General features: G+C 41.0%; 1 protein-coding gene across 1 annotated transcript in view; it reads left to right on the forward strand.

Moving 5' to 3' along the window:
• Positions 1-3722: 3722 nt before the first annotated feature.
• Positions 3723-24374, forward strand: part of clstn2 (calsyntenin 2) — a 381240-nt gene continuing 360588 nt past the window's right edge. Inside the window, exon 1 of the mRNA XM_036597461.1 lies at positions 3723-4009. Within this exon, the coding sequence (XP_036453354.1) occupies positions 3937-4009 (73 nt within the window). The 5' untranslated portion in view covers positions 3723-3936. The remainder of the gene's footprint in view (positions 4010-24374) is intronic.

Here is a 24374-nt window from a genome sequence, read left to right on the forward strand (position 1 = left end):
GAAAATCACACCAGCAGTGAAACATGGTGGCGGTAGTGTCAGATGCTCTACTGCTTCAGGGTCTGGGTAACTTGCCATAATTGATGGAACCATGAATTCCTCTTTCCACCAGATAATCCTAATTATAGTCTTCAGCCCATGATCTGAAGCTGAAGTGCAATTGAGTTTTGCAGCAAGACAACAATTCAAAGCACAAGAGCAAGTCCACCTCTGAATGTCTCAAAAGAAAATTAAGGTTTTGGAGTGGCCTAGTCAAAGTCCTGACTTTGCCCGCTTTGAGATGCAGTGGTGGGACCTTAAATGGGCAATTCAAGCTCAAAAGCCTTCCATTTTGGTTAAACCAAATCTGCAAAAAAGAAAAATGACCCAGTACTCCTCCACAGCAATGATGGATCTCTAGTTGTAGGAAAAGTTTGGCTGCAATAGTTGCTGTTAAATGTGGGGGGGGCTTAGTTTTTCACATGGGTAAAATAACTGTTGCCAAATTTTTTTTCAGTCAAAAAACAAATGATTATTTCTTCATGTTGTCCTTGTCTTGTATTACATTTTGTATGAGGTTCTGAAGCCATTTAATTTGACAAGTGTGCAAAATTAGAAGAAATCAGGAGGGGCAAACACTTTTTCATGGCATTGTAGAACGATGAACTCTCAGAAAACCATTTGAATGCATAAATAGTTGCATAGTTAAATGGTTCTTCTCTATGATGGAAAACCTGTTATATATGATCATGTAAAGAACCTATTTAAAATAGTGAAAGAACTTTTTTTTATTACTCTATAAAACCATTTTTTGAGAGTGTAGCAATGGCACATGTGCCTGGAACTCCTTGAACAGAGGCTGCATGGTCAATACTTTACTCTATTGTGATCACCTTTTCAACATTCTCCTCAAAAGTGAATTATAATACTGAACGGAATGGACTGAGCCACCGTCTGAGATCTCAAAGGGAGAATGTAAAGCGACAGAAAGAGTGTGTGTGGGGGGGGTGTTTTCTTTTGGAAAGTCATTGAATGAGCCATATTATAACTTATTAACAGAGCTTTTTTGTGAAAAACAGGTCTTAGACCTCTGGATTCTCATAGGTTTTCAAATTCACGGCTCACTGTAGAGAATCTTACTTACTCTTTACAGTGCCGGTCATAAAAACCAAAGGTTGCAATGTCTACAACACAATCAATGCATTTTATTTACCATTCAGAATAACTGGTGAATCTACACATGCCTTCTGAGTTGTACATGTCATGTTATTAATGACAAAATAGTGGTAAACCTGAGGGAAAAAACAAAAAAATGTTTTGATTATGGGACTATTTTGTCTTACAATGACCTGCATGTACCTCTCCGCCATATATGTATTTTAAAAAAGGCTGAAATCTTCTCTCAAAACTATCATCAAGCTATGTTTCAGGCATTAGACAATATATTTATAGCTATTTCATGTAATGACTTTTGGTTAGGTAACTTTTTAAAAGCATTAAACTCCTCAGACGACTGCGAAGGCCTACCTGGAGGAGATTAAGCACTAGAGAACTGGTGTGAGGAGAACCACCTCTCCTGAACGCCAGCAAGATGAATGAGTTGGTAGAGGACTTCGGCAAGAAGCAGCAGAGGAGCTACCACCCCGTCATGATCAACAGTGCCCCAGTGGAGCGAGTGGACAGTTTCCGATACCTTGATGTCCACACTTTACAAGGCCCTGACACAACAAAGCCCTGGTGGATTAGACCCGTCAGTGTCTTTAGATGCTTAAAAGACTTTAAACTGCCCTCATCAGTGTTTAAGAACTTTTACACCTGCACATTGAGACCATCCTTGCAGGAAGCAAGGTTTGGGAACAGCACCAAGCAGGACAGCTGGGCTCTCCAGAGTGTGGTGCCATCAGCTGAGTACATCATCTAAACCTGCATTATATATACAACAAGCAATGCTGGACCAAAGCCAGGAGGATAATGAAAGACCTCAGCCATCCCAACAATGGACTCTTCTCTCCATTGTGGCCAAGGAAAAGCTTCCGCTCCCTGAAGGCCAACGCAGAGAGAATGAGGAGGAGCTTCTTCCCACAGGCCATTCAGGCCCTCAACCAGGACAATAACTAGGACTATTTACACACACATATATATATATATATATATATATATATATATATATATATATATATACACACACACACACTCATATACAGCTGGACTACTGCACAACATCCATACACCCTACATATACAATACATACTGTTATATTTACAAGCGTTTATGATATTTATTAACTCCTTTCAATTCTACTACCTCCTGCTCATTTGCACACAACTGCACATCTGCACTTCCACATGTCCTTGTATTTTATCCTTGTTATAACCCTATATTTTCATTTTTTATATTAATATCTTACATTTTTTTTTCATATATATTAAGAAGTGTTACTTAAAGGTGCAGTGTGTAATACTTAGTGGCATCTAGTGGTGAGGTTGCAGATTGCAACCAACTGAATACCCCTCCCTCCCAAAGTAGTAGTATCTACGGTGGCTGTCAGGTTTTCTGCCGTCCCCTGTCCTGATTTTGTTTTTCCTCTTCATGTTTTCGCTTCTTTGACGACGAGGATTCGCCCTCCCTGGCTTTTTCTTGTGCTAAATAATAAGTATGATCCTCTATTTGTCAATCTTTGGGTTCTCAACCTTCCCACGACACAAAGTGGTTAGCCAACATCGGCAGCAACCACTGATTCTTCTTCTTTCTACGTCCTCCAACCGGTGCTACCAACTGGTGCCGCTTTGATGTAAAAATGCGAAAGCCACTCTCTAGATCCAGTGCTTGGTTTGTGCATTCTGGGAGGCTACTGTAGAAACATGGTGGCGCAACATGGCGGCCTCCGTTGGAAGAGGAGCCACTCCCTATGAAGATTTGTCATTCTAAGCTAATGAAAACACAATGATTCGTAGTTACAGGTGATTACACACTAATGAAAACATGGTTTTGTATACTTTATTCCATTTCTGCTTATAGACTCTCCTTACACACTGTACTTTTAACATAACGCTGCTGATGAGTGGACCAAAAAAAATGGCCCAAAATGACTTGGAAAAACGTCTGGTTCCATTGACTTACATTAAAAACAAAGTATGTTTTTTCCTTCCCCTGTAAAGTTACCATTTTAGAGATATGAGGTTTTGTTCTGACACCAGTGATACATGTAGTTATATTATATTATATTATATTATATTATATTACATTATATTATATATTATAAGTAAAAACCATCCCCAGGATTTTGTTCCAACTGCTTGACTTCTCTAATTTGCTCAAACCAGCAGCAAAGGTGTTCAGGCAGTTGGAACAAAATCCTGGTGAGGGACCTGGATTACCCACCTCTATATATTATGTAGGCTTCCCAGCGCTCACTATAGCCAAGATGAAGTGAAGAAATGGCCGCTGTTTTTGATAACTTCTAAACAGGGTACGGGCTGACATTAATTTGAATAAATATAATATTAATGAATATCGACGAGTGACGTAGCTTTAACGCTATACCGTCCTGGCGTTTTCCCCACCCGTATTCCGACAACCCCCGCCCTCCTACGCTACGATTGGCTAGCACTCTCCTGCCACCTGCGCTAGGACTGACTAATAGTGCGACTGACCAATCGTAGCGCAGGAGGGCGGGGCTTCCCGGAATACGGGTGGAGAAAAATCCGCCTCGTCCCGCGTTGCCTCTCACTCGGGCGCGCAGACCCGCCTCAACCGTCCTCGCTCTGGGACTTCTCTCTCACACACACTTCACAGTTCGCCGTTTCACCTTCTGAGGAGACGCGTTCGAGAGAAGAGAGAGAGGAAAAAGGAGAGAAAAGGAGAGAAAAGGAGAGAGACTCCCTCTTTTTTTGAGCCACACACCGAGTGCTGTCAAACGAGGAGAAAGACCGGTCGTCGTGGTTCTCTCTCCTCCTCATGAAGATGCTCTCGATAGCCGTGACGCTGGTCCTGGCGATTTTCGGGCAGTGCGGCATCCTGGCTGGAAAAGGTGAGTGGGAGAAAAAAAAACCCTCCAAACTTGTGTTTAATCCGGTTTAAGTTGTCTCGTTTAATCGCGTCAAATCCTTAAATGACTTTAAACTGTATGTTAAACTAGTTTGCATCAAAGAGGCTTAAAGTTGTTATCCTATTCGCCAGCTTGTTGTTCGAAATTTCCCGTTCCACCTTAAATGGTGCAGCAGTTACATTCTGATGCCCGGCGCCAGAGTGTAACTGCTGCACCATTTAAGGTGGAACGGGGAAAATTCGAAGAAGCTGACTTCAGCGTCGTCTTACATTAAGGTGTTCACTAGCTTAACGTTAACTTACTCGTGTCAGCTAAGCCTGTCACAGCTAAATTAACTCCTGATTTAGATTTTAAAACATGAATGAAACAAAAAGCGTCTTTATTTTAATAAAAATGAATAAATGAAATAAAAAAAAAAATCAGCTGCCTGCTTTAACCTGCTGTTCGCCAGGTAGGAACGACCTCAGTCCACACTACCTGCTCTCACTGAGGGGAAGTTTTCCCATTGACTTTCGAATTACTTCATTGTATGGTTTTATTTGTCGACTTTAAATATTAATTTCCCTCAGGAACTGTGTTATATTTGTGTTTTACTGCGTAAACGTTGACTTAAATGGGCTTCGTTAGCTAGAACTGTGGCTGGAGATTCGGCCATATGCTAACCAATGTAACGTTGGTTAACATACACATTTTAGTTTGTCTCATATTCCTGTGTTATCTGTTCTGTTTGGCTTCTCTAACTTATTATTTCACGAATTACAACAGTTCTGTTTTTTAATGGAGACCTGGCCTTTCTTTTGCTCATGTTTGTGACCGTTAACCTGAAGCCTGTTTGCTGTTTGAGGAGAAACGACCGTTAAAGCCGTTAAAGGGGAATTCCACCGATTTTTCAAAATTTCTGCATAGTTAAATGGTGTAGATGTAAACAGAGACGTTTAGAGTGGGTAATGTGAAATTCTCAGTTACAGAGAAGCTTAACAATGATTTCCTTACAGTGGTGGTGATAGGAACCAGACGTCAGAAGTCTCTATTACACACAGTTGTTATTAATACTCAATTAAAAATAGATGATACTTCATGGATTCTTTAGTAAAGGGAATGGTTCTGTTTAGATCATGAGTATTAACTATGTAGAACCGTTTCATGCCTAAATGTTTCTTTGCATCGTGATAATGATACTTCAGATTGATGGAGAATGTGTTGTATATGGTTCTATAGAGAACCTTTTTGATAATGTGCCTGTATAGCACTGAAAAGCTGCTATTGTTATGATGTCAAGCTTTTTTGGTGCTACACAATTATAAAAGATGGTTCCTCAAGGGTTCTTTAGTAAAGAAAATGGTTCTATATAAAACCATAAACACTCAAAGAACCCTTTGCATGATTAAAGGGTTCTTTGCATCGTGAAACGTTCTTCAGATTGATGGAGAATGTGCTGTTTTTTTTTATTTTTTTTGAAAAGGGTTCTAAGTAGCACCTAAATGGGTTCTTCTAATGATACAAGCTTGATGTCATAGAAATAGCAGAACCCTTTTGGTGCTATATAGAACCCTTTTCAGAAAGGTTCCATATAGAGCCATGTACAGCACATTCTCCATCAATTTGAAGAACGCTATCATGATGCAAAGAACCCTTTAATCATGCAAAGGGTTCTTGGAGTGTGCATGGTTCTATATAGCACCATTTTCTTTACTGAAGAACTCTTGAGAAACCATATTTTGTAAGAGTGTATATAGAATATATTGTTTTTAAAAAGGTTCTATATAGAAACATATTTACCACATTCTCCATCAATCTGAAGATCCATTTCACCGTGCAAAGAACAATTTAAGCATGAAATGGTTCTATATAGAACTCATAGTTGGAAACAGAACCACACCCTTTACTAAAGAACCCTTAAAGAACCATTTTTCCTAGTGTCTGAGAGAGTGAGTGTGTTTACATGCACTTAATAATCTGACAACTGCAGACAGTCAGATTTCGTCAGTATTTGTTCAGTGCGTTTACAGGCACATGGGTAGTCAGATAATAGGGAAACTCTGGATCTGCATGAGTCAGACAATAATCTGATTTCTGCTTTGCAAACGACCAGTAAACTCACAGGAGAAGACGTGGCGTAAACGTAATATAAAACTCTTCGTCATGTCACAGCCTTTTTTTAAACTTCGAGTCACTTTAGCGGAAAATTTGAATATACATCATCTAGAAGATGAAGAGTATTTTAATCCTTCATTCTGTCAAGTATGTAGTTGGTCTCAGCACCACTCAAAACGTATTTTTTGTGGTGCTGTGTTAAACACTGCTTGCTATTTCCTGGAAAGCGGTCTGTTTTTGCACATGTACAGACTGAGAACAATGAAAGAAATCAGAGTAAGGATTTACATGTGCTGAAAAATGTGATACCGAGCTAAAATCCAGCTGTCTTAATCAGATTTCTAGGCCTTAATCTGAGTATGCTATTTACATAACCGAATAATCAGAACTTCCGAAATCCAATAATGATCAGATAAATAAGTGCATGTAAACGCACTCATTGTTTTACGCTAAAATTGGCCTAAAACATACATAATCAGTTTATGTCAGAGAGGTACATACAGGGCATTGCAAGGCAAGAGAAAACATCGTTTTTCAGATTCATCCCTGAAGTGCCTCTAAAAGCTCCCTCGCTGAAAATCATTACATGAAATGGTTATGAATATGCTGCTAAAATGTCTGAGACAGTTTTCCAATTTTCAATAGGTTCGAGAAGCTTTTGGTCTGAGACATAATTTAAAAAACATACATGGTGGAGAGTTTAGATGCAGACTAATGAGGCAAAATAGTCACCAAAGTTCCCATCATCAACATTACATATAAAAAATCAGAAGTCATGTAGATTTACTCGCCGTTTTGGATAATAAATAAAATGGCTGTATTTGCATGTAGACCCCTGGTTCCTGTCACCCAAACTGTGAAGAAATCTGAGTCAGTAAGTTTCTGTACAATCAAACATTTCACATCAAACCACTCTGAATGACTTTGATTCAGTTGTGCAGAAATATGGACAAATCTGTGGAATTCTCCTTTAGTAAGTCAGATAAGATGGTGTCTTCTAATGCTAACTACTCTTATTTACATGCAAATTCCATTTTTTATCCATCTCTCCTTCTTCTCCCTACTTCTTACGTCAATGATCGTTTATTTCTCACATCGTCAGTTTTAACCGAGACCTGGCTTTTTCTGGCACAGTTTATCTGGTGCCCTCCGTAGGTGAAAGCTAACGTGAAGCCTGTTTGGTGTGTGAAGAGAAACGACCGCTAAGCCTCAAGTTGTGTGTGAGGGCGACGAGCTCCTCGGCTTTCTAATTGAGTCCCTCGGGGCCAGTACGAATAATGAGACGTTAAATGGCTCGCCCAGGCACGGGCGCAGCTCTGGCTTTAGCCGCTTGCCCTCACTCACGGCGGTTTAAGGTGATGAGGTTGTTCGTTAGCATGCTTTCCATACAAGCGCGTAATTTCAGGGTGTTTTGCTCTCCAGTTTTCCTGCAGTCTTGCCTTTCTTTCAAATTGGAACGTCTGAGAAAATGACTTGGAAATTAAACCTGTTTATGCAAGACGAGTCTCACGAGGTAAGGATTTCACAGCAGGATGCAATCAAATAGGAGAGAAATACTGGCGGAATTACACACAACTGTAAAGCAAGCACAAGTTGATGGCTCATGCTTTTAATATACACTGCTTACTTGTTAACTGAGCCCAGTGAAAAGCAATGGAGATCAGATCTGGATGATTAAAGCGAACATGAATGCATGTGCCATATGCAATAGAAATACTGGTTAAAATATGAATGGAAATCCATTATAGGAGCCAGGCAAAAAAAACCCTTATTTAACAGGTATGCACATGCATAGTAGCTGCATCAACCTGAAAAATACATTTTTTTGTACATTATTTGTGCCAAACGCCACAACCTATCTGCAGTATTTGTAAGGTTTCACCAGTGGTTTCAAATATGTTTTTGAAAGATTAGCTTGGCCATGAATTTGGGGTTAAAAGCTGTCTCCTCCTGGAGTAGATAGGCCTTTGGTTTTGTATGACTGGAAAAATCCGCCTGAGGGCATTGCTAAGATTGCTGCAGAGTGGACAGATTTGGCTTTAAAAGCTGTGGCTGTTGGCAGAATAGTAACTGGACTCCATGAAACTAGTAGCTGGTGAAGTTGGAGAGGTGCAGGTTGGAGCCATCCAACAAATTTGATTTGAAAATGATAGTATAGAAACCAATAATGCACCTTAGACCAATAAATAAAGGCACTAGTTAAGTTACAAGCAGTCATTTTCAAACAAAAGAACACTGTATGCTTAATAATTGGGTAATGCTTTCTTTTACAGCCCCCCAAGTTCTAGGTTAACCAGGTAAATGTGAGGTACAAAGTGCTAGATAATTATTTTGGGTAACAGGTTTTGGGACAGTTTAACTAAATTACATTGAAATGCCAAACAAGTTCTAGATATGAACTAAGTAAGTGTTGAGTACAGTCTCCAAAGTGCTGTGGAATTATTTTGGGGTGAAATGATGATATATATCAAGACTGTCTTACTAAATTATTCTGAAATGATGAAGAGGTTCTAGCTACCCAATTAACAAAGGAAATAGTAGCATACCTTATATTTGGAGTTACAAGGTAATAGGTTCAAACATACACTACATATCAATGTTATGTCACATGTTTAAGCATAAAAGTGAATCAGAAACACCTCCAAATTGGTGTAAAATGACAGCAGAAAGTACAAAGACTGTAAAATGGACCCAGTAAAACCACAGTAAGAATCATTGATTGCTCGTTTATAGGTTTATAAGCAGGAATGTACAATGTAAGGCTTTTTGATGGTAAACAGTTACTATTCATGTTACCCAAAATAAATTGGTACTTTGGTATTTGTGCCTCACATTCACCTGGTTAATACCTGGAACTTAAGTGGCTGTAAAAGAAAGTGTTGCTAATAACTGTTCTTTTTTGCAAGCATGAACGTCTAATGCAACAACAAAATCACAGCTGACGTGTCGTTTTTTGTTTCAGATGGATTATTTCATATGCGTATGTGTGGAACGATTAAATGAAATGACTAAATAATGAAATGATTAAAAGTAAATTAACTTTTCCTCATGACAGCAGACGCAGAGCAACCAGAGACTGTGCACAGGAATTAGAGAGAGAAACTGGCATGTAGATCAGAACAGTGTGCAGGGTGTAAATAAATGAGACTTAATGGGCAGATAAACAAATGTACGACCGATAATATTAGTAAAAATATTTAAATTTTGTTTCATTTTAGCAGGTCCTATTTGAATAGGTGGGTTTATCGTTCGAGTTGAGAAACATTGTCGAATTGTACGCATGAGGGCGCCTATTAGGCAATAGGCATGAGGTTCTGCTAAAAAATTAAGCATGTGGCTAAAAATATTACTTTTGGAGAGAGTGATAGCTTAGCTTGCAGATAGCATAACACAGTGATGTACCATATCTAATCGATGGCTTTCGAGAGAAAACGGTCCAAGTCATGGCGTTTATGTTCATTTTAAGCTAGTTATGAGTGGTAAATATAACTTTAGACCTTTAGAGCAGGGGGGTCAAACTCAACCAGTAAAAGGGCCAAATTAAAAAAAGCTCAGCAAATTCGTGGGCCAGCTCTGTTTTCATTTCATTTTGACTTAACATTTTGCCATGACCCGAATGAGCCATTGTTTATTCAAAATATGCCAAAACTTAAACAGCAAAACAGGCATTGAATACTTATTGAAAATAATTCTAAATAAAATAAATTGTTTTTGGAAGTTTGCCTATTTGATTGGACTAGACACCAGGCATCTTTTCTTTTTGTGTAACCGCTGACCCATAGATTGTTGTTTGGGGAAAGCGGGTCAGAACACACACTATGTTGCAGTGCATACTGGGGACTGTAGTGCATCTCAGGGTGGAACGGGCTAATAAAAACACAAAATTAAAATAATTTGTAATAGGACTGTGTCACAGGCATGACTTGGCCCACAGGCCTTGTGTCAGACACAAGTGGCCCATCATTGTGTATTCCAGTGAGTTAGGTTTCTACATAGCGTATGTTTAATACAGTTTCAGGCCATTTACTTCATCTCCTTGCTTCACCTATTGGTACTACATTCAGCAGTTGTTTACCATATTCATAATCTTGCTGCTGCGACTGGTTAGCAATGAGTTTGATTTATACTTTCCTAATTATGTGCCTAAATACAGCCTTCAGTCTAGACATGCCCCTGAGCAACAATCTTGTTTATGCAATGTGTCATTGTGATGTGCATGTCAGATTTCCTGCTTTTAACTGTCAACACGTTACAGTTCAGTTACCTCAGCTCGCTATAACACTAACATACTGAACGTCTGTAGCACAAGGACTCTGACTGCTTGAATTGCGTACCAGGTTATCCAGTTTGAATTAAGACCCAAAGACATGACTATAATGCCAGTGTTTCCCTCTAGTGTTTGTGGTTGTCCTTTAAAGTGGCTGCTGGTGCTGGTGCTAGATGTTGCTTTGGCCTCAGCAGGGAAGTCTGTTTGATTTTGGACCATAGCTGAGTGTGGTGGGATGTGTAACTGTGCCTTCGTTATTTTACTCCAGCCTGAGGAGGAAAAGGACCATGTGCGCCGGTGTCCAAGAGACAGGGACACTCTTTGAAACCTGCATGCCTGGCTCTCTCACAGAGGGTGAGGTACAGCGAGCTGGGGAGAGAGGGAGAAAGGGGGGGAGGGCCCGAGAGAGCGAAAAACATACCAGAAAGACATGGAAAAGCAAGACAACAGTGACAAATAAGCACAGGGATCCGAAAAAAACAGGCCAAGATTTATGTTGGCCTTTTCACAGAAAGCCCAGCATTACCCGGGAGCCAGATAAATTGTGTCGCATATCTGGAGAAGCTGCATAACTCAAGCTTTTCGCACTGTGACTTAGGGACGAAGGGGGTTTGGAAAATGCATTCTGCTTTGCTTTGTTGGTGTTGTTGTGGGAGCAATGAGGCGCCCTGGATTGAAAAAAAAGAGGGGCAGTGGCTCCAAGTGTATACTGGCTCTAAGCTTTCCTCCTATACACATTGCATTGCCTCTTTTGTTTTCATTCTAACATGGCTTTTCAAGGAGCATTCCTTCGTTTCGAGTTGGAATGCCATGTGGATGCGGAACTTCATTTAAACATTAATTACTCAGCATGCATCATTAGCGTTGCCGTGCTCAGCGGCAGGGGAGGAGAGGGGAGGGACGAGAGGTGAGAACAGGGTAAGGGAGGGGAAGAGGAAGGGATAGGAGGGAGGGAGAAGAGTGGGGAGGGGAGCATTGAATTGAAGGGAAGCTGGGTCCTGTCACTGAAGTTTCTCGCCAGCTGGTCAGATGGCACCAGCTTCTCCCGTGGGTCAACTCTGGCCAATCTGCACAGGAATAACAACCGCACGCTCGGCCGCGTTCTCATGAACACGCACACACGTGCTCTCCACAGAGGATTGCGCTGGCCGGTGTTGTGAGAATGGTGTTGGCGCACAGGGACCCAGGCCTATGTCTCTGTGAAGTGGATTTCTTTCTCAGATTCAGTCTCAATTAAACTGTTCCAGCAGCCCATTGGGGAGGAAAGAGGGTTTCTGGGATACCTTCCTCCAGTCTTCTCTAATTGGGGGTCCTGTGAGCTGGCTAGCTGACAACTGAACGAGCGTATAAGTGTGAATGTATGGCTGTTTAGATGGAAATGTCTGTTTGTATAAGCTTAATGGGGACTTAGAATTTTACCTGCTTCTTTACATAATGTATGTCCATCCATAGATGTGAATACAAGCGGATGTACTGCCCAGCTTGTTTTCACAGGATACACAATAGAGCACTGGAAGATTGATCACCCCCGGCAGGCCAAGAGGCAGCATGTGCCTCTGTGAGTGAGAGATTGCACACGGCTCAGTCAAAAGCCATTGTGTTGGAACTCTGCCTCTCCGTCTCACAGAGCATACAATACGCAAAGTCAGAGACCACCCGTCATTTATTACATTTACAATAATTGTCATTAAGTACGTATTAATTTTTTAGATATTAGTGAGAAGATTAGACGTAAGATAATCTCCTCCAAAGGAGAGTTAAATGAAAATAAATGAAAAAACTGAGTTTTTCAAAACTGGAGGGAAGATACAGACAAAATGGGACCCCTAAAGGCCTCAGCATACTTCTTGCGAAACGAAATTCTCGAGGGTTGTGTGAAGCCGAAAGCGCCTTCGCGAGCTTACAACCTCGCATACTTTCGTTTGCCTGTCGCGGATGCTCCATGTGACGCTGTGACATTTTATGACAAGTTTCACGTCTGCTGGAAAATGATTCTTTCACTGTTCTAACTATGGTGATGTTTGAGTTCAGAATACCGCCACCATTTAAGGTGGAGCGGAAAATTCAAACTAGAAGCTGGTGAATAGAAAGCCAACTTCAGCCTCGTACTCTTGCGAACCTAAATATAAGAAAACCTGCATGTTTTGGTGCTTCGTACTAGTTAGTACTACCGAATAGTAGACTTAATATCTTACGTTTAGGAGGTATTCATTGTTTATTTAACAAATGCGGTTCGTTTTCTCCGCAATTACGTCATATTGTTCGTTGAAGTCAGGCGAACATCGTCTCCGCAAGAAGTATGCTGAGGCCTTAACAATCATGCAAGCCCTGGTAGACCACCAAAACTGTCACCACCAGATAAACAGCACTTAAAACTTTCATCTCTAAGAAAACTCTTGCTTCAGATCTGAAAAAATCTACAGATGTTTCTGTTCATCCTTCCACTGTGAGAAGACAACTCAGTGGGTCTGCTATGGGTCTGAAAGGGTGTGTAGCTGCCAAGAAACCATCACTGAGAAAAGGAGATAGAAAGGATACAAATTTTGCTGGTGTTCTCAGAATAAAGGACTGGCAACCTCAGAACCCAGACCTCAACTCCAGTTAAGAAGCAGAAAATGCAACCAGCTTCTCAGACTTTGTAGGTGTGGAAAAATATCCATCCAGATTTCTTTGAAAAACTAAAAGCATGTCTGCCAAAATGAATGGAAGCTGTAACATAGGTGAAGGCTGGACAGACAAATACTGAAAAAAATCATATTATATTTAATTACTGAGGCTTCTGTTTATCTTTTGTTACATATATGTTTTCTGCTTTTGTTCCTTTGTTCTGCTTTGGTACTATTTTTACTGAAAATAAAATAAATAAAGGGTGGTCTCTGACTTTTGCACAGCCTTGTACATGGCCAGTGTGTTGAATTCACTTCACACACCCCACTGACAGCTTGTTATTATTATACATTATTATACACTGTCAGTGATTTATAGTGAAATGCACCTCCCTGACCTGGTACACTGTGTGCCATTCGGTTTCTATGAGCAGAAGTCAACAGACACATGCAGCCTGACTAATTCTGCTAGCTTGGCTCACTTGGTTACAGCAAGCGCTTTTCTGAAGATCAACATCCTTTCAGCGTGAGCTCGCCTGACCTTCACTTGCTGGCTGACAGTTCCATTCTACACACTTCACCAAAATGGCCTCCGAATGTTGTCTCTGCCAGCGTGTCATTTGGCAAAGTCGGAGCAGAAGCATTGTCTGATGACCTGAAATGATGGGGTCAGGCTGTGAGCTCTGGGTGGCTTCACTCAGCATCTTGGAAGGAGGCAGGAATGGACCTATATTGTCTTTTTTTTCTTGATTGGTTCCTCGGTGCTACTCACTCTGACACACAGGAACGGGGAGAGAGAGAGATAGAGAGATAGATACAGTCAGAGAAAGCATCTGTAAGTCAGTAGCCGCAAAGCGCTTCAGATGTGCCAGAGAATTGTCATCTAGGCAATCTTAAGTTGACTTTTCAGAAGGTTCCAGGACTTCCACTGGACGCTAGGCTTCACACACCACTCCACTTCAGCTTGCTGAAGTTCTCCTGTTTAACCGCACTCCTGCCAAAAGTCTTTTTGATCTGTAGTTGTGTTAAGTGAGCCTGACTCCAGTGGGAGAAGTGTGCTGCCAAATTGTGATTCTGTTACAATGTTTATTCCCTGTTGCTGTCAATGTGGGCTTGGATGGAGGCTGTGATGTTCACTGCTGTGTTTGGTGCCTCTTCGTCATCTGCCTCCTCTTTCCTTCTGGCAGACGGAAGAAGACGAGGAAAACGAACTTCATACGAGATCCTCCAGTGAGGCTCGTTAGCACGGTGGTATGAATCCTTCCCAAACACCAGGCATTTGATCAGCTCACCCACTCCACAGTCATTCTGTGCTTAGATGCTCGGCCTGTCTTTCGAGTAGAGGCTCGGCCGATGCACATGTTCAGTAGACTGTTGGATGCAGGGAAGTGATGCTCTGAAATGAAACCCTGGGCTGAAAACCAGAAACCTATAAATGAAACCTTACTAAAACTATTACAGTAAACAGTAAGTGCCACAAAATCCAACATCCTCGATAACCAAGTATGGTTGGTCATCCACGGCAATGAATTCCATTATATTTTAGTTGCACTTTTCACTGTCATTTGTCATTTTGCCATTTCATATGCTGATGCTACAGATGGCTGTTTGCTGTATTCTACATATCGAGAAAGAGGTAATGTTTTTAAATGGTACCATGGCTGTAGTGGAGAAGTCGTTGCTGCTCTGCATGAATAGTGATACAAATTGCTTGTCTGATGTTCCTCTTAGAAACCAGGAAATAGTTCCACCTGGCCCACGCTTCTTTGTTGCTGCTCTGTTTGAATGAATGTGCACTGGCTGTAAAAGGACAGCATTTTAATCACTGTTTCTCATTTTCATTACTATAAAATTTATTTCTGAAGTCTTAGATTTTTTTTTTACACTTTGTTGTACGCTTATTTAATCTATTTTTGGCCAAATTTTTCAGCCGTTTTTGTCTCTCAGTGGAAAACTGAAAGTACCGTTCCTGTTTCACCTTCCCCTGTGAAGGGTTTTGGGGCTTTTCTGTGAGGTAGAACACTTGGGTGTGGGTTTGTACTTGAAAGAAGGAGCCGGTTGTGACTAATGTTTCTGTGCTTTACTGAGTGCATGAGACACCTAGGCTGTCACACTGCAGGTGTGGGTTATAGACTGGAACAGCTGCAATACCTCCCCTCATCTGTTCCCAGGTGGAAAAACACTCCACCGACTGCGAGCTCTCTCTTTATCTCACTCGCACACGCGCACACGCTTCTTCCATGACCATCGAGACTCAAACAGAGATAATGTGGATGCACCTTGCTGGTAGTTTTAATTACAACTCCAATTTGCACACATCAGCATAAAATATTTATGCAAGTGTGATTGCATCTCAGCATGGGACTTATGGGGGAACGTGTGCGTGTTTCCGCAAAAGCAATGGGGCGTGGAAAGATTTACAAAAAAAAAAAGACCTATGTTGGAGTGCTTTGATATTTTTGAGTGTCATGGCTCTGCTGACTGCAGCTAAAATCAATAGTGCGTATTTGGGGCTACATTTCACTCAAGAAATCCGTGCAGAGATGCTATGAAGACGAAGCAGGGAGGAGGACTACGAGTGAGCCTGCTCGCCTTTTTTTCAGCAATTAACGTATGCTGGACTTTGAGACGTCGGCACTGAGCTACTTACCTGCCTCAGCAGAAGCCCGCTTAGGTAGTGCAATGCTGCGCCACTCGGGTGGGAAAAAAAATGAAAGCTTGTCCCCATGAAAGCAGTTATTAATTTTCATGGTGCGTCCTGCAGTCAAAGGCATTATCTCTCCCCATAGCCCTCGGCGACACACTTGATTTGGTTTAAATGTGTCTGTTAAAATATGTCCACTTCCATCTGATGATTAAAAAGGGAAAAAAGAGAGAGGAAAAAGGAAAGGAGGAGGTGAGGTTTCAGCATTGCTTCCACAAATGGAGCCATCAGCTGTCAATGGCATTGGAGCACAAAGACGCCTCCTTCTTGCTGTGGCCACCCGCCTGTCCTTTCCACCTACATTGTACCTCGCTAGCTTTCAGATTGTGTTTTCTTCCTTCCTCTTGACTTGTCCATCACTAAAGAATGCGGGGTTAAAAACCCAGAACACACACACTGGATTAAACTGACCCAGCATCAATGGATTATACTCATTATTAACCCAAAAAAATATAAAAATCCTAATAAATGCTTATTTTGACCCACCACTGGATTGTTTTTAGTCATTTTTTTCTTAAAAAGTCTTATTTATTAGACTAATAGACACATGTACAGCTCAATAATGACAAACTATTCAATTAAAATCTAATCTTTTGCTATATTTAGGCTTTTTTGCTGCTAACCACAGATATTTTGGCATGTTTGTTTCAAGCTGTAAAGAGAAAAAACCCAGCAGACACACAATAAAATGCATGACAAGCTCAAAAACTCTTGTTCCACAGTAAAGGGTGGTGATATAAACCCTAATTGAGCCAGATTTGTTAGGTTAATTAGCTAGGTTAGCTATGTAACTAACCAATGTTAACCAACTACAGTTAAGTCATTATACATATAATGTTTATGTCTAGTTAGAAATGACATGATATTCATCCCTGCATTTCTAAAAATATCATAAAGTTGGCTACAACTACCAGTGATCTTCCAATAACACAGTGGAAACATATATTATTGCCAGTTAATGTTGGATAATCCTCTCAGTCCCACATCAGAAACAGAAAAATACAGCTTAAAATATGATTTTTGCTTAATTATTTTGCTTGTGTCACTTAGTAGTAAGTAGCAAGATGTCTATATTGGATGGTTTCCTTTTCAATTCAAGCCGCTGCCTGAAGAGAAGCCATTCAACTGACTGTTCTAATTGGCTTTCAGAATGACCCAGCAGACTCAGCCCAACGTTTGGGTAGAAATAATAACCCAGCAGTTTTTTTTAAAGTGGTACATGTGCTGGGTGGGCCTGCTTGCTGAAGCTTAGCGAGCGCAGATGTGCAAAGTCTTGGTTCTCCATCCAGTAGCCCTATTTTCCAAACTGTTCTGCTTTTGCTCTCGGGCTGCTATGGAGACATATAGTGTGAGGGGCACAGGCATGAAGCAGAGACAAAGGGTCATAGGCTTGTCAAAAGTGATGGTGTTGTCACTGGAGCACGGTGATGAAAATATAGAGAGTTGGTGAAATATAGAGAGGAGCTGTGTGAATTGTCAGGTGCTCTCTGAGTTGCTGCTGCTGAGTTATAGCATGTGCTACCCCAGCTTTTCAGTCTGTCATACCTCCAAAAAATACTGCACCTAATGTGTCTCACAGAAGTGTTTCTTTGCTCTGCAGTGCTTGTGAAATTGGAGGATACTCACATTTTTGCTTTGATATGTCAGCGAGCGCTTTGGAAAAAGACTGTAATATTATTGTCAGAGTCTCAGTAGTGAATGTCACCTCAATTTGAGTGTTTCATGTGAACCAGAGTTTGTGTTTTATGTGCAATTCTGCCTTCTTCTTCGTGTTAACAGCATGGAGAAGAGAAGAATAGAGGAGAAAAGAGAGAAGTCCAGCCTGCTGGAATGCCAGAATGCCTGGCTGTTTTGTCTTGGGTTGTCTCTACTAGTAAGTCTCTCCCGTTCATCCGTGTCAGAGAGAGGCAGAGCTGATCCTTGCTTTTTTTGCTGAGCTGGACAGCCCAAGCCTCCATACAACTGCTCGTCTTCTGCCCAACACTGCCAGAAGGTTTCAGGGGTGCTGGGTGTTTGTGAGAGTTTTAGCCCTTCAGCCCTTATTGTGTGGATTTTTTTGAATCGCATGTTCTGAGACATGTTTTTTTCTGCATTTTGTCCTGCCGTCCAAATGAAGAGAGCCTTTTAGGGCACTAAAAAACTCTCCATGGTGGAGCTTTTTAAAACTCTTCAGCAGCAACAACTATGCTTAAGTTAACAGTGTGTTTTCAGAAAGCTTCATCCACACTGTTAACTTCAGCACAGTTGTTGCGTTTTTCATTTATTGAACATGCAAAACTGCAAAAAACACTGCTGATGACTGGGTTGTTTCTATGTGCTCTGCGGTTTGGAGGATTTTTATTTCAAACTGAATTTAGCTTTACATTTTCATTAAACTCTGAACAGAGGTGTCTGTACTGCACTCGGTTCTTTTAAAGACAGAGGCATAACCATGGCCCAATGTGGCAAGCAGTAGATTTTATTTTCTGGTAGAAAACTTTCAACATGTGTGAGATGTTGTAATATGAAGGTTAAGTTGAATAAGCCTTTATTAGGAAGTCTCTGCTTTGGCTTTGCGCTCTTTATTTAGTGCTGTATGCATACTCACAGTTTTCTTCTTGGGGTTTTGACATGAACTGTAATGATGTGTTATCACCTCCTGCTGGGCAAACTGGAGTGTTTATGAGTGTTTTTTGTGTGTGTTTCCATGTGGATGGAGAGATTCTTGAAAACCCTGTTGGTATAATGAAGATTTTTATGAATACAGAGGAAAAAAAGAACTATGTTTTCATTAATACCCAGATACATGTGGTCGAGGCCTAAAGAAGGATTGGGAGAGTTTCCAAGGTCAGTAGGCTTTGATAAAGGGGTTCCACGATTGCTGGATATTATTCTGAGGGTTTTCAGATTCACCCATTCTTGTCAAAGGGTGTGAGGTTGTCAGGTTGATAGACCTCGGTTAGGGGTTTCACTGACTGCCAGATATTACTGCAAAGGTTTTTTTGTGAATCACCAGTCTGTTGTGAAAGGTTTCAGAGTTGTCTTGTATAGTATTGTGATGGTTTTCAGGATCGTCAGGCGTTAGTGATGGGGTTCCAGGGTTGCCGGCCATTATTGCAAGGGGTTTCAGGGTCACCAGGCCTTAGTGAGGGCTTTTAGGCTTGCCAGGCTTTTTTTTTGCTCTCTAACCCTTCATTTCAGTTTGCCTGCGAACCTAACACCAGGTAGAGTCATTATCTCCTTCCCCCCTCTCCACTCAGTTCTGCAGGGAATGCTCAGCTCGTCGCAGAAAGAAACACCCGTCTAATTGGATTTTGGAGCAATCTGTCGTGTCGCCTTCTCTTTTGGTTCACTCAAGCAACCACAGGTGCGCTTTGTTTCTCTTGCCCTATCCTGCTGGATTCTGGAGTGCAGTGTTTTTTTTTAGATGCATTTCTCATGTTTTTTTCAAGCCGGATGTTAAGGCAGCAGTTCAAGTAGAGCATAAAAGTTTTAGACTCAGTTTTTCTCTAATGTTGTATTTTGGCCAAGCCTTGCTGCTTAGTGTTTAATTTATGTGTATATCTATATTTTGCTATATATATATATATATATATATATATATATATATATATATATGTATATAGGTTGCTCAGACAAATACGTGATGGGGTTTGCCTTGGGGATCTGTGGTTGCTTTGACTGCAATCTCAGAAAAAGAGGGGGAAAACAGAAGCTTGAAAACAACTCACATAACACCTGTATGCATTTACGCATGTCTTTTTTTTTGGTGTGTGTGTGGGTGTGTGTGTGTGTGTGTGTGTGTGTGTGTGTGTGTTTACCTGCACACACTCCCCCTGAGTGCTCATTACTCATGTTTGGAGCCGAAATGTCCCAGTCTGAACACCTGTGCCAGTGTGCAGGAGGCTCCCAGCTGAATGCCAGAGTCGCTCAGTAAGGAAGATCTCCTCTCCTCTCCTCTCCTCTCCTCTCCTCTCCTCTCCTCTCCTCTCCTCTCCTCCCCTCCCCTCCCCACTCCTCTCCTCTCTGTTTCTAGTGTGGGGAATGGTTTGTGTGCAAACACAATTGAAATAATATCTTAAATATTCAGATATTCTGTAACAATAAGCAAAGCTCAAGACATGTTTCACTTAAAAAACACGTAAATAAATGGAAAACATGTTTTTATTCTTATTGTTGCCATTATTATTTGTAGTAATGGCATTAGTACTTAGCATTTAAAAGCATTTGCTTTTGCATTAAAAAGAATAATAGCACTGCTAAACAATTATTTTCATAGCAAGCTGCATATAAATGCAAAACCGGGGGATCCTGCCCAACCTGGCAACCCTGATGATAAAAAATTGGGCTAATTTGTGTACCAAAGTCCTTATAGGGAAGTCTGTTCACTCAGCGACCATCGTTGCAACGCTGCCGGGCATTTATTTCCTGTCATACGGGACCAGACTCCTCTCTCTTTGAAAGGGGAGAGACCAAAATACTCGAACTGAAGGTCAAATAAAAGCATATTTAAATTCACTGGAGCGTTTGACTCAATAACACACAAAACCATGATCTTTCGGGTTGTTCTGGCTACTGCGCTTGTGCACATCTCCACAACGAGGGAGGGGGACCCTCCCCGCTTGTGCCACAATATCGTTGACTCTTCTCCGCTCGCGACATAATCAGCAAGCAAAATGGCTCTTTTTATTAAAGGGCGGGACTTACTCCGCAAACAGATGCCATGCTGACTGTTACAAGCTTTCCTATTCATATTTTAACCAGCGAATGGTTTTCATTTACAATGTCTCTGGTATCACTGATACTGAGTTTCTAATGAATGCCCTTTTGGAGTTATAATACCAAAAAACAAAACTTAAAACATTCCCATAACAGCTTTTTCTTCTTGTTTTCTCTTTTCATTTCCTTTTTTGGCTTCAGGTGTGTATGTTCTTTTGTTTAACATGATTAAGCAGTTGCTTTCCCCCCCCTCACTCAAGCATCTTAGGCAACATAATGACACTAAATGGTAATAACCCAAAAGCAGGCTCTGCTTGCAAGTCTTGCCAAATTATAATCTTCAAACAGACAATCCAGTAAGCAGAGTTGGTGAATGTGTGCTACTGATTCAAGCTAGTATTTAACTTGATAAACAAATGTATAGTTCACCGTGTAAGAGCGTGGATTAATTATTTAAATATTTTTGTACATTTTTGCATCCCTAACAAATATGAGACAAAAACCTACGTACACAATACAAATAATCAATATGCAAAACATAAAAAGGTATTGTGAAAATGGTGGGAACAAACTCAGTGGTTTTGTTTAATATTACATAGAAATAAAATGTCATCTGATGTCTCTGTTGTAAGCATTTGTTTCTTCCTCTGTGTTTCTGTTCTGAGACAGGCAGAGCGAGAAACGGTTTGTGTATGCATGTTTGCTGTTGTGTGCGCGTGTGTCCTTCTGTTATCTCCCCGTAACAGTAGCATTTGGTCGTCCTCTCCAGCATATTTCCATTAGTTTGTTTTGATGTTCCATCCTGCTGGGCCTTCTAGTGAGCCGGGTAGCCTGCTGTGGGGCGCGTTCAAGCGGGACCGCCAGCACTGCAGTCGCCCGATGCCCTCGAAATGCCCCCCGCTGCTCTTCTACTCAGCCTCATCTCGACATCATGCCTCCATTGCTCCATCCCACCCGGATCTCCTCCGCACCCCCCACCTCTTCCACCGTATGCTTCTCCAGCCTGCATTCCGCCATGCGAGTCATGGAAACTTGCTCTTTCTTAAGCCCCCCACTTTGGTAGCGGCACAGTTTTATCTGCGGCAAATTATGTTTTAAGGGGAGGTGTGTTATTTGGTCTGGGTAATTGATTGCAGCTATTTTTTTTTTGCCTTATGTTGCTTGTGGCCATAGCCGCTTGCTTGAAGACTACGTGAGAAGCATGGCTTACCCTAAATCATCTTCATCATAACATGATACTGAAATGGTCAGTAAAGCATCTATATAGGATATGGTATAGCATGTAGTATACAGCATATTTTATATGAATATGTTTGTGGAAGGCAGGGAAAGCACATCCTATAGACCCCTACAGAAGCTGAGTTTCAGTGCGATTTAATAGCAGTTTCAAATATGTGCTGTTTTAGTAGAGCAAACATCAACGTTTTTTGGACAACAGACTTTTACTACATCTCTTTGGGTCCTGCCAGGCTTCACTGGAAGTCAGTAACAGTAACGTTGGGTGGGCTGAAAGCTTTTACAAGGGTCATTTTTTCATAAACCAGCTCCTTAAAGACACAATTCAATTATTTAATGTTGATATATTTGCAGTTTGTGAGTCATCCAAACCTCTTGGTTCATTTTTCTGCATTTACATTAAATATTTTCATAAAATTGTTTATTATTTCAAAGTTTCTTGTTGTTCCCAAGATATGTGAAATATTGAGTAAATATCAACAAGTAGTAAAATTAACAACACAGGCGCTGCATTTTACAAAACATGCTACAAATTCATAGATACTCTGCAAACTCAGAAAGCACTTTCATCAAAATGAAACACGAAAACACATATGAACTTCAGAAACGCTGATAAGCCAGTCACAACACAACGGACATGTTTCCGGAGGACGCTTAAAGAGGACGGAGCCATTCAGACTTTTACATTCTGCATTCACGGTAAAAGTAAGTTAACTTCTATTTGAGTAGATCACTACTATCACTGTATTGTAATGAGAATCAGCTGTAATATTTAAACTAGTAATACTAGCTAACCACCACAGCACAGCTATGACATGTCAGATAGCAAACTAGCCAGCCAGGTTAACCGTGAACTTGGGGTGTGGGTGTTAGAGTGTCGGTTGTCTTATCTACTTCTGTCTGTCTTTCCATCATAGATATTCCACCCACTTTGAGCCCTTTGAGTCTTCCAGAAACATTTCCGTTGTGTTGTGACTGGCTTCGCAGTGTTTCTGAAGTTGTGTGCGTTTTCTGTATTTGCAGTGCATTTATAAAATGTAGCACTGGTGTCGTCATTTTGATGAAAATGCTTTCTGAGTTTGCAGAGTGTCTACGATTTCGCAGCGCGTTTGTAAAATGCAGCGCTCATGTTGTCATTTTGGTGAAAATGTTTTTTTTAATTTTTACCACTAGCGCTAGGAGGGCGAAGGCAAGCACAGGCTTCCTTCAAGACCTGTGAAGCCCCACCACATCTCTGTGTCAGAAAGCAAAAGCCACCACTGTTCGTGACCCCCTCGTCCACGTACTCCCTCTGGAGGAGAGTTACAACAGAATGAAGCTGAAGGGGGAGTAAAACTGAAGAAGATCTCAGTGTCTCCACTGACGTTTAGTTCATGAGTATTATTTTGTCTTCCATCAGCAGAAAAGAGGTTTTACTGAATCAGCAGTTCTCTGTGAGTGTGTGTCTGTGAATGTTTTGTCTACCTGCCCTGCTCACGTGCATGTGCACAAACGTCCATGTTCCATAATAGAGGCTAAATACACGGTTCATTGACCAGTGATCTGCTGCTGCTGCTGATGCATTTGGAGTGTGAATGTGTTTGTCTGTCATAGGGAATTCTTGAATGGCCAGACATCTCGTACCTAGAATTCACCTCTGTGGACAACTTGTTAAACTTTTGATACTGGACTGCAGTGAAATCCTTTGCAAATAATGGATAGATAGATAGATTTATGGCTGCTCATAACATATAGAAATAAGCTGAAGTGTTTAGCTAGCTTGCTATCTCTGTCTCTGTCGAGCAGCTCTGCGGTGGGCAAATGGGTGACTGAGGACACATTCAACTATTTTCACCTGAATGTTGTTTAACAGTCAAAACCATAGCCAAAGAAAAGTGTATTTGTCTTTTTTTTGTCTTGCTTTAGTATTTGAACGGAAATGAATGACATTCCCAAAATCGTTGAGGAGGCTGTAGCTGTGTTCAATTAAGATTACCTGTGTATGACATTTTTTTTTGGTGGCCTGATGTCATGCCCATGGCTAAACAATTACCATGTTTTATGTTAAATGAGTTGTTTTAAAACAGTGATAAATAAGCAGCTTACTCTGAACTGTTTGGAATTCGCAAAAATATTCCTGTATTCTAATGCACTGTAAACGCTTTACACACTGAACATGATTTATTATTTATGTGTATAATTGCCCACGCAACCCAGAAGGATAAGCCCCTTCGAAAATGTGTGTGTGTTTGTGTGTATAATTGCTGATACGAAATTTAAGGAGAAAATGTGACATTTTAGTAAACCTTTTGCGAACTTTTGCTGGCGACGAACTGACTGACCTGTCACAGTCGTCTCTGGCTTTGACCAGTCAACAACCTAGAAGACGGATCAGCTGATCCTTCAAAAGCAGCTCAAACAGGGGTCAGTCTGGGCTACAGACATCCAAGTTATAGAGTGCCCTCTATAAATATTGGCACAGGCAAAACGAGCTTTATAGCTTATCCTTTTGATCTTTCATCCAAGATATTAACAAAAATATAACCTTTATTTTAAGTACAACAATTGAAAATAAAAACAAAATCTGATCAGGAAGTAAACATATTTCTGCCACAATAGTTGGCACCCTTTCATTAAATACTTTGTGCAGCCTCCCATTGCAAAGATAACAGCTCTGAGTCTTCTCCTATAATGCCTAATGCGACTGGACCTCTCCAGATCCTTCAGATTCTGAGCTCCACGCTTCTGGACTCTCCTTTTCAG

The sequence above is a fragment of the Colossoma macropomum genome, unplaced genomic scaffold (genome assembly GCF_904425465.1).
Source record: "Colossoma macropomum unplaced genomic scaffold, Colossoma_macropomum, whole genome shotgun sequence".
NCBI lineage: Eukaryota > Metazoa > Chordata > Actinopteri > Characiformes > Serrasalmidae > Colossoma > Colossoma macropomum.